Raw genomic sequence first — 13,855 nt, 5'->3', positions numbered from 1 at the left:
ACCCCAAACACTTGAAATTAAAATAATTAAAACCAGCTAATTTTATCATTGGTGAATAACAGTTGATGAAGTTTGGCTTTTGTTTCTGTAGCCTTTTCATTTTTAATAGCAAACAGTTGCTAAATATTAACAAAGAAAAAGTTATAAAGGGGGGAATCAGATTGAGACACAAAAATAAACATACCCATACCATATCTAGTCCATGTCTAAACATAAACATAAACATAAATAACACACAGAACAGTTTTGGTGGAGTCATTCTTATCTAGCAAAACTACATACAGGTATTAAGCAACAACTTGCATTACTGATTTGATGTCTCCTATTTAAAGAGCTCAAAGCATTACAAGAAACCCTGTATAATAAAATAAAAATACACATACAATATACATACATATAAAAACACGTATTATACATATGTTGTATTTGCTAAACATATTTTTAGACAGTCATGTTGAAGAAAGCTATTTTTTCATAAAATTGATGCTAGTATACTGTATAGTTTTTATTTTTCAAAAATAAAAACTCTGATTCTCATCTAAACTAACCTTTATTCGTTTCTCGGCCTCCAATAATTTGGCATTTGCCGCTTCTTCTTTCTTTTTCTTTTTAGCCTGTGCATGCAAAACAGGTCTCAAAGTCATGCAACAGCACCACTACAACTTGCAAATTATCTCAAACTTGAAATGAAGCTACATGTCTCACAACGTACGAAACAATATGTAACATATATGTAGACAATTACAGATTTCCCCCAGTTAACATTACGTTTAACATAATTTTGTTTCTAATTTATAGATTAGCATTGGAATACACAAAAATTTCTTAGATTCTTAAGAATATGGCAGCTTTTCTTCTTTGAGCTTTGTTAAAAGTCTGAAATAATTGTGTGTTTATGGTATTTTATCTTAAAATTTAATCACAGAAAAATGATTTTATGTCATATTGTTTTTCTGATTTTAAAACTGTAAAAAATTTAGAAAACATAATGGATTTTAATTGATAAATAAAAATTATTTCAAGAATTAGTAATATTTCAGAATAAAGATGTTAACGTTATTTAAAATTTTTTAAACTTGAAAATTTGAGATAAAGAAATTCATTATTGGTATATACCTATTAAATGAAGCATATTAAGTCTGATTTTCCCTATCTCTGTATATTGTGGTTAAATTCAAGGTTTTTTTTTTTTTAACAGAATGAAAACTTGTAATCTTATCTTTCATGAGACACAGTCTATTAAGATCATGCTATTTACCAAACATAAGCTTCATAATCTTAAAGTCATTAACTGTGTAGAAGTTTCATCACTATCTAGCAGTTGTCAGTTTACTTTAAAAGAAAATATTTTCAATTTTTTAAAATTAATTTGAAATGGGTAAGAAAATATGTATTTCTAGAAGGAATATAACTGTAACATAGAAAACCTCAGCTATCTGGAGCCCTCAGGGAATAAACTGTTCTATAAAGCAGCAGTTTTCTGAATGGTGGAGAAGCTGTAATAATTTTAAACATAAAAAGTTTATTTTCACTATTTTAGATGGAAATACTTTCGAGACATACCTGCTTAGACACAGTACACTAAACATAATTTGGCATTTTCTTGATGACTCAGAGCAATTATTTTGAACATCAGTTATTATACTGCACCACTCCAAAGAGTAATGCCTTTGGGCTATTAAGGTTTTGAAAATTGCTTGCTATTCAAATAAAAGATTACAGGCTGTTCCCAGGCTTTTCAGTTCCTATATATGCTAGATGAAGTTTTCCCGTATTTTTCCTTTGCTGTTTTTTTACCTATGACTTTTACTGTTGCCAATAGATGTCCTCAATCTCTACTCTAATCAGCTTGCAGGAAAGAGGGATATGCTAGAAACCAGAAAAACAATCTGATAAAACTTTGTACATTTAAAATTTACTTTTACTTTTCAAATGTTTACTTCTGTAAACATCTGTTTCTAAATTAAAAGTAAATATCGTAGTATAAGCCCTAATGATTTTTCTTCTGTTGTTTACTCTCATAAAAGTAAAACATTTTAGCACATGAACTTTATGACAACTCTATTGACTGCTCACAAGTTTTCTGTCTCTTGTGTCTCATTTTGTACATCTTTACTGTTAGGATTAGATTAGCTTGCTAAATAAGGCTCAGATAAAGTTTTACTCTATGCAGAATGTTTAAAGAGAATATCTGACAAACATATTAATTTGTGTGAGAAAACATGCATGCAAAATTTTTACTTTTGCAGACTTTAAAATATATGGCTATATTACTTTAATTATATTAAATTTAAGAATTCTACCTCTAGAATTTGCTGAGCTCGAAGTTCTTTTTCCATTCTGATTTGCTGTATTCTCTTAATTTTTTCCTGTAGGAAAAGTTATGATAACTTCAGATAATTAAATAAACTATCTGAGTAAAGAGTGTTTGAGTGGAATCAAATAATTGAAGTTATAAGCACAAAATTACCAAAGGTTGAATATAAAAATTTAATTATTTAGTACAAAATCATATATATTTTCATGTCTTAAATTAATATGATTTAATAAAGTTTCTCATAGTAATTTGTAAAATGCAAATGCTAAATAAACAGCAACTCAGTAAACCAAGCTGATTAAACTCATATAGCCTGAAGAGCTTTATAAATATTTGCAATTACAAATAATACTTAACTTGAAATAAATATAGGACTGAATACCAGAAAAATCATGTATCAGCAGTCAGAAAACATAAAAGGCTAGTTCTAGATTACAGTCATTTATTGAATGATCTTAAGTAAATAATAACTATTCTTCTATAAAATAGAGAGGTGTTTGTCCTTTCTCATTTGTCACGATTAAATAAAATGTTTTAAAAAGTATATAGTGACACAACTGTAACTTTTTTTTTTTAGAAAGAAAGAAAAAAAAGAATGAAGAAGAGGAAGAAAAAGGAAGAGAAAGAGAGAGAGAGAGAATGGGAGTATTGCTTTCTTGCCCAGGCTAGAATGCAATTTAGTAATGGATATTGAAAACCACTTTTATACCAATAATTATACTTAATGATGTAGACAGGAAGGAATAAGGGAAGAAAATAACAAACAAGCAGCTAACCAATATTTCATTTAAACCTATGAAATGCTATGCGATTACTGAGGAGTGATTTACTTCCAATTATGTAGTCGCTTTTGGAATAGGTGTGAGGTGGTAATGTATGTTTTGTGTATTTGAAGTGGAGAGTTCTATAAATGTTTATTAAGTTTACTTGTTCCGGGTCTGAGTTCAAGTCCTGGATGTCCTTGTTAATTTTCTGTCTGGTTGATCTATAGAATCGTTAGCTCTTCTTGTTACATTGATCCTTTTGCCATTATGCAATGTCCTTCTTTGCCTCTTTTGATCTTTGTTGCTTTAAAGTCTACTTTATCAGAGGTGAGAATTGCATCTCCTGCTTTTTGTTTATTTGTTTATTTTTACTCTCTGTTTGGATGGTAAATCTTCCTCCTTCTCTTTGAGTCTTTGTGTATTGTTGTATGTGAGATGGGTCTGGATGCAGCATACCGATGGGTTTTGGCTTTTAATCCAATTAGAATATATCTAAGTTTAATACTGTCATTTGATGCTAGCTGGCTGTTTTGCCCATTAGTTGGTGTACATTTTTCATTGTGTTAATGCTCTTTGCTTTTTGATATATTTTTGGAAAGGCTGATATTGGTTGTTCCTTTATATGTATAGTGCTTCTTTCAGAAGCTCTTGTAGAGCAGGTCTGGTGGTGGTGAAGTCTCTAAGTACTTGTTTGTTCGCAAAAGATTTAATTTTTCCTTTGCTCATAAAGCTTAGTTTGGCTGGATATGAAATTCTGGGTTGAAAGTTCTTTTCTTTAAGGATATTAAATATTGGTCCCCACTCTTTTCTGGCTTGTAGGGTTTCTGCTGAGAGATCTGCTGTAAGTCTGATAGGTTTCCCTTTATGGGTAACCTGACCTTTCTCTCTGGCTGCCCTTAGTATTTTCTCCTTCATTTCAACCCTAATAAATCTGGCAATTATGTGCCTTGGGGTTGGTCTTCTTGAAGAATATCTTTGTGGTGTTCTCTGTATTACCTGGAGTTGAATATTACCCTGCCTTGCTAGGTTGGGAAAGTTTTCCTGAATGATATCCTGAAGAGTATTTTCCAGCTTGGATTCATTCTCTTCGTCACATTCAGGTACACCTATCAAACGTAAATTAGCTCTTTTCACATAGTCCCATATTTCCTGGAGACTTTGCTCATTTCTTTTTATCCTTTTTTCTCCAATCTTGTCTTCTCGTTTCATTTCACTGAGCTGGTCCTCGACTTCTGATATCCTTTCTTCTGCTTGACCAATTCGACTGTTTAAACTTGTGCATACTTCGCGAAGTTCTCGTGTTGTGTTTTTCAGCTCCATCAATTCGCTTATATTCCTCTCTAAATTGTCCATTCTCGTTAACATTTCGTCAAACCTTTTTTCAAGGTGCTTGGTTTCTTTGCATTGGGTTAGAACAAGTTCTTTTAATTCACGGAATTTTCTTATCACCCACCTTTTGAAGCCTGCTTCTGTTATTGGAACACACTCGTTCTCCATTAAGCCTTGTTCCGTTACTGATGAGGAATTGCGATCCCCTGTAGAGGGAGAGGCATTCTGATTTTGAGTATTCTCTGCCTTTTAAGGCTGGTTTCTTCTCTTCATTATATATTTATCCCTCTGTCGTCTTTGTAATTACCGACTTTCTGACTAGGTCTCTGAGCGGACGTCCAACTTTTGATTCCCAGTGCCGAAATCTGAGCGATCCACTGCACCGGCCAAAACAGCGGTGTTAAGATTGATGGTGTTTTTCTGCCCGGGAATCTCCGGACTCTGCACCTAGAACTGCTGTGCTAAGGCGCCAGCAAAACCGCCGCGCTGGCCACAAGAGTCGCTCTGGCAACCCGTGCGGCTCCTCCACTGGGAATCTCCTGGTCCGTGAGCAACAAATATTTGTCTGAAAGTGTGGTGTCCTCTCGTTCTCTGCGCTTTCACTGGGAGCTACGTGCCCGAGCTTCTAGTGATCAGTCATCTTGGATCTCTCTCTCAACATTATTATTAACAATAATTTCCATTCTAAAATTTATTTTCACATGTTGAACAGCACAATAAAACACTGCTTTTAACTACCACAATTAGTCCATTTCAGAAATAACCTGTAACATTATTTAAAATTAATTAATTATAATTTAACATTCCAGGGAATTATATGTAGGACATAATTGGGGTACATATTGTCTAAATTTAATGAACTGGTTATTGGCTATGTTTTCTAACATATAAATTTTGATTAAAATTTATATTAATTCTAAAAATTATCTCATATGCTCTAAATACATTCTTAGCAATTTCATGTTCCTTAATCCCTTCAAAAGTCCTAAACTGGCATTGATGAGAATAAATACAAGTTAAAAAAGAAAATTCAAAGTTTTCTATGTGAAAATTGTACTTGTCCTAGAATTTCCAGAGCCAACACATTTTATACACCTGTATTTCACAACACTTGCTCCCATTTCCAGATGCTAGTTGTACCTACTGAAGCTACACTTTAATATGCATTTTAATTTCTTTTTATATACACTCATTGATTCCCTGTAGGAGTCTACTGCAGGATGATGAAATTTTAGGAATTACTGTTCTGATTTCACAAGACTGATCACATTCTTTGACTTTGGTGATACTATCTTGGTACTGAATATTAATTGTAGGTTGTCAAAAATAAAAACCCCACAGTGGGCCAGGTATTCTGGCTCACATCTGTAATCCTAGCACTTTGGGAGGCCGAGATGGGCGGATCACCGGAGGTCAGAAGTTCAAGAAATGAACAGTGCTAGGTGGTGAAACCCCATATCTACTAATAATACAAAAAATTAGCTGGGTATGGTGGTGCATGCCTGTAATCCTAGCTACCTGGGAGGCTGAGGCAGGAGAATTGCTGGAACTCGGGAGGTAGAGGATGCAGTGAGCAGAGATCGCACCACTGCACTTCCAACTTGGGCAACAGAGGGAGACTCTGTCTCAAAACAAAGCAAAACAAGCAAAACAAAATGAAAGAAAACAAAATAAAAAACCCCAAAACCCCAAAGTGTATCTTTTGTGTAATTTCCAAGTCTTAGAAAAGATTGTATTTAATTCATATTTGAAATATTTATTAGAATTAGAACTTGAGATCTGAGAAAAGTATACTCTTGATCTAACTTTTCTGCTCTTTTCAATCCTAACTTTATAAAGTGCTATGTTTTCAAGTCAGCAAAAGTCACTTGTTCTCCTATGCAGACAAATAGGTAGAGAATCTTGGGGCTTATGAACACAGTTTAAAACTTTACCTTAACTGTTGAAGTGACTTTTATATATATCCATATGTGTGTCATAGGGCTATCATAAGCATGTAGATAAACATGGTAAATTAATATAATATAGGTTAATTTTATAATATTGAGTACTCAACCACTGAGCCCGTCACTTTATATTTAATATCTTGTTGATCATTAAAAAAATAGGAGCCGAGGCGGGTGGATCACGAGGTCAAGAGATCGAGACCATCCTGGTCAACATGGTGAAACCCCGTCTCTACTAAAAATACAAAAAATTAGCTGGGCATGGTGGCGCGTGCCTGTAATCCCAGCTACTCAGGAGGCTGAGGCAGGAGAATTGCCTGAACCCAGGAGGCGGAGGTTGCGGTGAGCCGCGATAGCGCCATTGCACTCCAGCCTGGGTAACAAGAGCGAAACTCCGTCTCAAAAAAAAAAAAAAAAAAAAAAAAATAGGAGAAGCTTAAATTATCTTCTTTTTACATAAGAGAAAAACTGGGGTTCTCAGAAAGTAAATATTTTGCCTAAAGTCCAATGCTTAGTAAATATAGAGTCCTGGTCAGATCACAATGCCATTGTGCCTCCTGCTTTGTAAGAATGTTTCTGAAATCTTCCAGAAACCGCCTAAAGAACTATCTGGTGATATTTTTAGTCCAGTAGGTAGAAAAAATAATCCAAAGGATGAAGACACATGCTATTGTTTTATTCTACATTGAATGCTGAGTTTAAAATAGACCCTATATAACAGATAGTATGAGTAGAATTACTCTATACTTTGATTCACTTTGTTGAATCAAATAAATCAGATAGTATTCTGAGATTGGCCTCAGATAAATATCTTGATAAATATTAAGATCAGTTCATTTGTATTAATGTTGCTGGAAACTTTGGAGCTCAATGCTTTTTCAATGAGAAGCAAAGACCATGTGGATTTAGGTTGTAGCTACTGTAAGACTTAAGGATCATAAAGCTGAATTTAAAGTGCTGAGGAGATCTAATGAGTCTCCAGCGATTAGCAAAAAATAAGCTATAAAACTTTTAACATAGAAGTATAACAGAAACAACAGTATTTCACTTAAAATGAAATATGAACTTATTTTTACATATATACTCTTCAGTAAATATATTTTAACGAATGCATTCATTAGCCTACTTCAGATCAATCTTACAATTTCTAGCAGTCACAATTAACAAACTAAGGATGGAATTCAAGTTTACAACTGACTACTTTAAATTACGGTGGTAAAAAAGTATACTATGTAGTTGGGACGTTTTATATTTATCTTTAAAAAGCTGAGCATGTGTTTTGTTGCCAGGCACTGCAGTAGGCACTTTACATTCATTATCTCATTTATTCAGATATTGCAGTTAACTTATTTTATGACAGAAGAAATAAAGACTTACGGGTTAAGCCATTCATCTAAGCTAACAAAATTATTAAGCAACAGAGTCCATATTTAACTGTAGGCTGCCTGACTACAAACTCTAAATCCTGAATCTCAACTCTGTATCAACTTCTCTAGTCATACTACTTTAGATAATACTGGAAGAAACCTTAGAGATAATCACATCAAATCCAACCTAAGCTGTTTATTTAGCTGGTATTTATATAGTAACATAATTGATTTCATTTCATTCTCAGAAATAACTACTTGCTACCTAACATTTTTAAAAGAATAGTATTTTCTCCCCATTTGCTTTCTGCTTTAATGTTACCATGAGTATGAGGAGATGGAAGAGTAGTTTACACATTCTCAACTAAAATAAAGCTGAATACCTTCTCACTTAATTTTTACCTATGAAAATTTAAAAATTACTTCTCTTACCTAAACCTAATTTTGAAAACCATATGGGGAGAAATATTGTAGATACAAAACAGAGAACTCTGGATATGCTAAAATAATGCTCTTATCATCTTTTTTTGAAGTAGCAACTTTTAAGTAACCCTGAAAACATTCAGAAGCAATGAAGGTAAATCTTATTTTGTATAACTTAAACTTAATTTTCTACTAATATTTTACATGTTTAAGAACAACAAGCTTTTATTAAAATTTGAACATTTGAGCAATATACTTCATTGATATACTAATTTAAAAATTCTGAAAATTCTTCAAGACATTAACTTATAGTCAAAGTCTACCAGGATATTAAAGTACTTATTCAAATTTACTGTTTGGTAATCATTTCTTTAAACACTTTGAAGTAGAAGACTTTATTAAAAAGTAAGGTAAATTTTTAATAGAAGATAGCAACTTTCTAAATAAGACATAAACATTAATGTGAAATATAGTTATTTAAGAAATCAAAAATAATGTACATTACTAACAAATCCTCAAAATAAGTCCCATATTTTAAAAGTCAGTTCCAATGTATACACATACCTGCTGTTTCATAATTTTTATCTGTTCTTTTTGCTTTCGCTTCTCCTCAGCAGCCATTATTGCTATGACGAGAAACCAAAGGATAGATATCATCAAAAAGGGAATGAAGAAAAGAAGCCTCTTATGAATTCCCCAGTACTGACTCTTCAAGTTCATGCTATCATTTAAATCACTCACCTTGCTGCTTTTTGGCTTCTTTAGCAACCCGAGCCTGTTCCTGCTTTTGAAGTTTTCTCAAAAGCTTTATTTGTGCTGCTTGCCTGGCTATTTCTGAAAAACACAAAATTTCAAAGAGCATTAACAACTTTCTATAACTGCTAACCTAAAACAATAACTGTGTGAAAATGGTATCATCATAAAGGATATAATATTTGAGAAAATTGACCAAGGTCAGACAGATACCAAGTAGGAGAGTGGTATGGTAGACAATGTCATGTTCATTCCGATGGAAACTGTCAAATTATTTCATCAAATTTGATCCCATAGATAGGACTATATAAAAACGATGTTTCTTTTAATCTTTATCAGAGAGGCTCATTTAAGTACATTTTTTTTCACATTTCAAGTAAATCCCACTTAGTGGGAAAATAGCTGCTAATACTGTAAGAATTGTAATGTAGCTTCAGTCTTAACATATAAAAAAGAGAAAGACTCCCAATTAAAACAAATACAAAGTTCCCTCCCACTCAAACTTCATATTTCAATTAGCTATAAAGGTTAAGTTCCTGAATCCAGTAGTATTTTCATGTATGAAGGAGAGGGACTAAATCTCCCAAATAAAATAAATGCAGAATGTCAATGACTTTTAAAGACAACCTAGTTCTTATAATTTTCAAGGACACATGTATAAAACTAGGGTAGACAAACAAAATTAATGGCCCCAATTCTTCATTCCTCCCTTTTCCATGCCATTTGTAATGTGACTTTGTAGCAATTCCCATCAAGAGGTGGGATATATCTTCCTGTCCCTTGATTCTGAACTCAACCATGTGATTTTCCATGGTTAAGAGGATGTTAACAGTAGTGATAAAAACAGAGCCTGAAAGTTCAGTTATATTCTTTCTGCTTTTGCTCTTGTGCTTTGTCCAATACTGGAGATATGACTTGAAGGCTAGGTTATTGGAAGATTGGAACACAGGGAGCCAGGTGACCCCACAAATGTGAACAAGTCCAGCCAAGATAAGCAAAGCTGCTTAGCTAATTTCCAGCTGATTTCATCTGCACAAGTGATTAAGACAGTGTTGTATGCTACTAAGGTTTGGTGGTTGTTACTGAGTACTATTGTGGCAAAGGGTATAACAGATACAGAAACCATGTAATATCTTTGCTTTCTTCTGCTGGCAAGCTTGGCCTGAATACCTCTAACTCTAAAAGTGGTGTATAATATTACTCATATAATTATTTTAGAAAGCATCATTTTATATTAGACATTGTTATAAATTTTGTAGCCACTGAACAAAGAAACCTATATTACATTTATTGACAATTAATATAATTGCTAACACAAGAATCACTTTGAGCTCTAAAAATTTCCACCATTTATTGATTGCAGGTACTGTTGTGTTACGTTTACATCACCTTGTTTAATGCTCACAGCTACATTATAAGATCAACATTATTGCCCAGCTTACACATAAAATAACTAAGGGTCCTACAGGTTAAACAGCATAGCCAAGAAAAAACCCAGGATTGGCTGGGCATGGTGGCTGACGCCTGTATTCTCAGTATTTTGGGATGCCGAGGTGGGTGGATCACCTGAGGTCAGGAGTTCGAGAACAGCCTGGCCAATATGGTAAAAACCCCCATCCGTACTGAAAATACAAAAATTAGCCAGGTGTACTAGTGGGCACCTGTAATCCCAGCTACTTGGGAGGCTGAAGCAGGAGAACTGCTTGATCCCAGGAGGCAGAGGTTGCAGTGAGCTGAGATTGCACCACTGCACTCCAGTGAGACTCTGTCTCAAGAAAAGCCCCAGAGAAACCCCAGGACTTTCTGATTCCATAGTCTATATGCTACTATCTCTAAAAATTCTTTAAGCAAACTTTGAACGCCTTAAGATTTTAGCTAATAACTTAACTAGTTCTATGTCCTCATAATAGCGGAAGTAAAAAGTTGGTCACTATGGTCAATTTTCTATCACTGAGATTTTTAAAAAGGAGAAGAGATGTAAAAAGGTCTAACTTCATCTAGTAAACTGGAAGTGTTAATGAAAAATAAGATGGAAGATGACGATAAAGTATATCTCCAATGTCCCAACCATTTTCAATATTAGGAGGTTACAGGCATCATCAAAAACTTCTGGGTCATACACAAAGGATCACCTGTTCACTAAATACTCTGGGACATAAAAACTTATAAACTGACCTGCAGGGTCAGCAACATTTGATAATAATATGCAGGAAGAATATTATTCTCATCTATAATAATGCCAGATAAATATTTCTTTAATATTAAGAATTGAAAGTTTTGAATTCTCCTATAGAAGCCTGTCTTGAGATGTAAAGATGTGCTGATAAAAACGTTTCCTAGAAAATATGTTATAAGTATAATCTTTTGCTCCAAACTAAACCCATATTCTCTAATGTAAGTTTAACTTTAAATAAGAAAATTCTATAATATATATAGATTATATTTGTGTGTGAGTGTATCAGTCAATTTCAAGCCCTACACAAGCACACAATAATTTTTATTTGTTTGAGACAAGGTCTTACTCTGTAACCCAGGTGCAGTGGCGCGATCATAGCTTGCAGTAGCCTCCAACTCCTGGGCTCAAGTGATCCTCTCCCCTCAGCCTCCTGAATAGCCAGACTACAGGAGTGCACCACCTTGCCCAGCTAATTTTTTTTAAATTTATTTTTGTAGAGACTGGTCTTGCTTTATTGCCCAGGCTGGTATTAAACTCCTGACTTCAAGCAATCCTCTCACCTCAGCCTCATTAAGTGCTGGGATTACACAGGCATAACCCACTGTGTCTGGCCAGTAATTTAAAACATCTTTGGGGCAAAAAAATTTAAAAGTTCAACTCATATCTTTTTAACTTTAGTAAGAAATATACCATTTTAATTAATCATTCAAAATGTACATAGCTTTCGGGAGGCAAAGGCAGGCGGATCATGAGGTCAGGTGTTTGAGACCAGCCTTGCCAACATAGTGAAACTCCATCTCAACAAAAACAGAAAAAAATTAGCTGACTGTGGTGGCGTGCACCTGTAGTCCCAGCTACTCAGGAGGCTGAGGCAGGAGAATCACTTGAACCCGAGAGGCAGAGGTTGCAGTGAGCTGAGACTGCATCATTGCACTCCAGTCTGGGTGACAGAGCAAGACTCTGTCTCAAAAAAAAAAATTACATAGTTTAAATTTTACATTATGGGCAGTTGGAAAAGAAGATGACATGAAAAAAAGAAAAAGGCTGGGTACAGTGTCTCACGCCTGTATCCCAACACTTTGGGAGGCCAAGACTGGTGGATCAACCTGAGGTCAGGAGTTCAAGGCCACCCTGGCCCACATGGTGAAACCCTGTCTCTACTAAAAATACAAAAAATTAGCTGGTAATGTTGTAGACGCCTGTAATCCCAGCTACTCGGGAGGCTGAGGCAGGAGACTCGTTTGAACCTGGGAGGCAGAGGTTGCAATGAGCTGAGATCACACCTTTGCACTTTTCAGCTTGAGCAACAAGAGTGAAACTCCATCTCAAAAAAAAAAAGAAGAGAAGAAAAAAGGAGTACAGAGGAAAGACAATGATTTAGATACCTAGAAAAGTTCACCCAAACTTTAGAAATAAACTGCTTGCAATATATTCTCATTTATTTGGTTTTTTTAGTTGGTGAATATATTATAATTACCTTTTGAAATATTAATTTGAAAAGTATCTTTTGTGGCTTAAGGAATTGCCCACTTTAATTTCAAAGATGAAGTTTATTATCACATAGAATTAGGGATATTTTGGATGTAACTCATTTCTTTGATCCTAAGATGCATTTTTAAACATTTTGACATCTCTAAGGTCAGAATGTATCTGACAACTGGCAGCACTTTCCCTTCTTAGTGTACATCTTAAAATAGTGGTGCATGGTATAGATTACTTATAGGCATCTCAGTTTCTATCACATATGAAATGAATAGATGCTACTTGATATCTTGGAAAATTTGAGATATTAATAGTGTCAGTCAATCAACAAGTAGCTTTATTTATATAGAATGAAAGTCTTTATCATATTCAAACTTTGTCTCTATACTCTGAGAAATTAGAGCTCTCATTTCACAATGTTTGGATCCACATTCAAAACTTACATTTATCTCACTATTCTGAAACTTTCTTCAAATTAAGTCTGATTTTTCAGTCTAGTTGATCATAGTAGGATAAAATATAACAAAAACTTCTTCTAGAATTCTCTAAGATAATCCCCAAAGTTTAACGTAGAAGGCTTTTAGCAATGAAAGAGGTGATAAAGTGCTTCATTTTTACTTTCTCTTCTTCCCAAGAAAAAATGCAAACAATACTCCATATACTTGTAAATATTAATAATGATTATTTACTTACTGTTAAATAATCTTTACATACATGTTGAGAAAGAGCACATGTAATATACAATAAGGTCAAAGGTAACAGAACTTGCAAAATGCAATCCAATATATTATAACAAGGGTAAACTATGTAATTGAATACAAATCAATTTGAAATCTGGAGAGAGAATAAATATTCAGTAAAAGTTGAACAATTCTACTTTGTTACAACAAAAATATAATTAATTTTGCAAATTTAAATTTGCTATTTTAGGCCGGGAGTGGTAGCTCATGTCTGTAATCCTAGCACTTTGGGAGGCCGAGGCAGGTGGATCATAAGGTCCAGCCTGACGAACATGGTGAAACCCCGTCCTTACTAAAAATACAAAAATTAGCTGGGTGTGGTGGCAGGCACCTGTAATCCCAGCTACTCAGGAGGCTGAGGCAGGAGAATCATTTGAACCTGGGAGGCAGAGGTTACAAAGAGCTGAGATCGTGCCATTGCACTCCAGCCTGGGTGACAGGGTGAGATTCTGTCTCAAAAAGAAAAACAAAACAAAACAAAACAAAATCTAAATTTGCTATTTTAGACACTAACTCATGATACTTAGATACACCAAATAGGCATTAAGAGCCCATTTT

At 34.1% G+C, this 13,855-nt stretch overlaps 1 protein-coding gene across 22 annotated transcripts in view; it reads right to left on the bottom strand.

Annotated features, from left to right (window-relative positions):
- The window catches only part of BAZ2B (bromodomain adjacent to zinc finger domain 2B), a 432,545-nt gene that overhangs the window by 78,768 nt on the left and 339,922 nt on the right, over nucleotides 1-13,855 (bottom strand). For all 22 annotated transcript variants that reach the window (XM_064382711.1, XM_064382695.1, XM_064382705.1 and 19 more), the window contains 4 exons: nucleotides 8,888-8,980; nucleotides 8,711-8,772; nucleotides 2,304-2,369; nucleotides 549-614 (listed from right to left, as the gene is read on the bottom strand). In XM_064382711.1, coding sequence (XP_064238781.1) covers nucleotides 549-614; nucleotides 2,304-2,369; nucleotides 8,711-8,772; nucleotides 8,888-8,980 — 287 coding nt within the window. The remainder of the gene's footprint in view (nucleotides 1-548; nucleotides 615-2,303; nucleotides 2,370-8,710; nucleotides 8,773-8,887; nucleotides 8,981-13,855) is intronic.

The sequence above is a fragment of the Aotus nancymaae genome, unplaced genomic scaffold, assembly GCF_030222135.1.
Source record: "Aotus nancymaae isolate 86718 unplaced genomic scaffold, 86718_ANA_hifiasm-v0.15.2.pri h1tg000029l, whole genome shotgun sequence".
Classification (NCBI taxonomy): Eukaryota; Metazoa; Chordata; class Mammalia; order Primates; family Aotidae; genus Aotus; species Aotus nancymaae.
The sequence above is the reverse complement of the archived record's forward strand: the minus strand, read 5'-3'. Positions and strand labels throughout refer to the sequence as shown.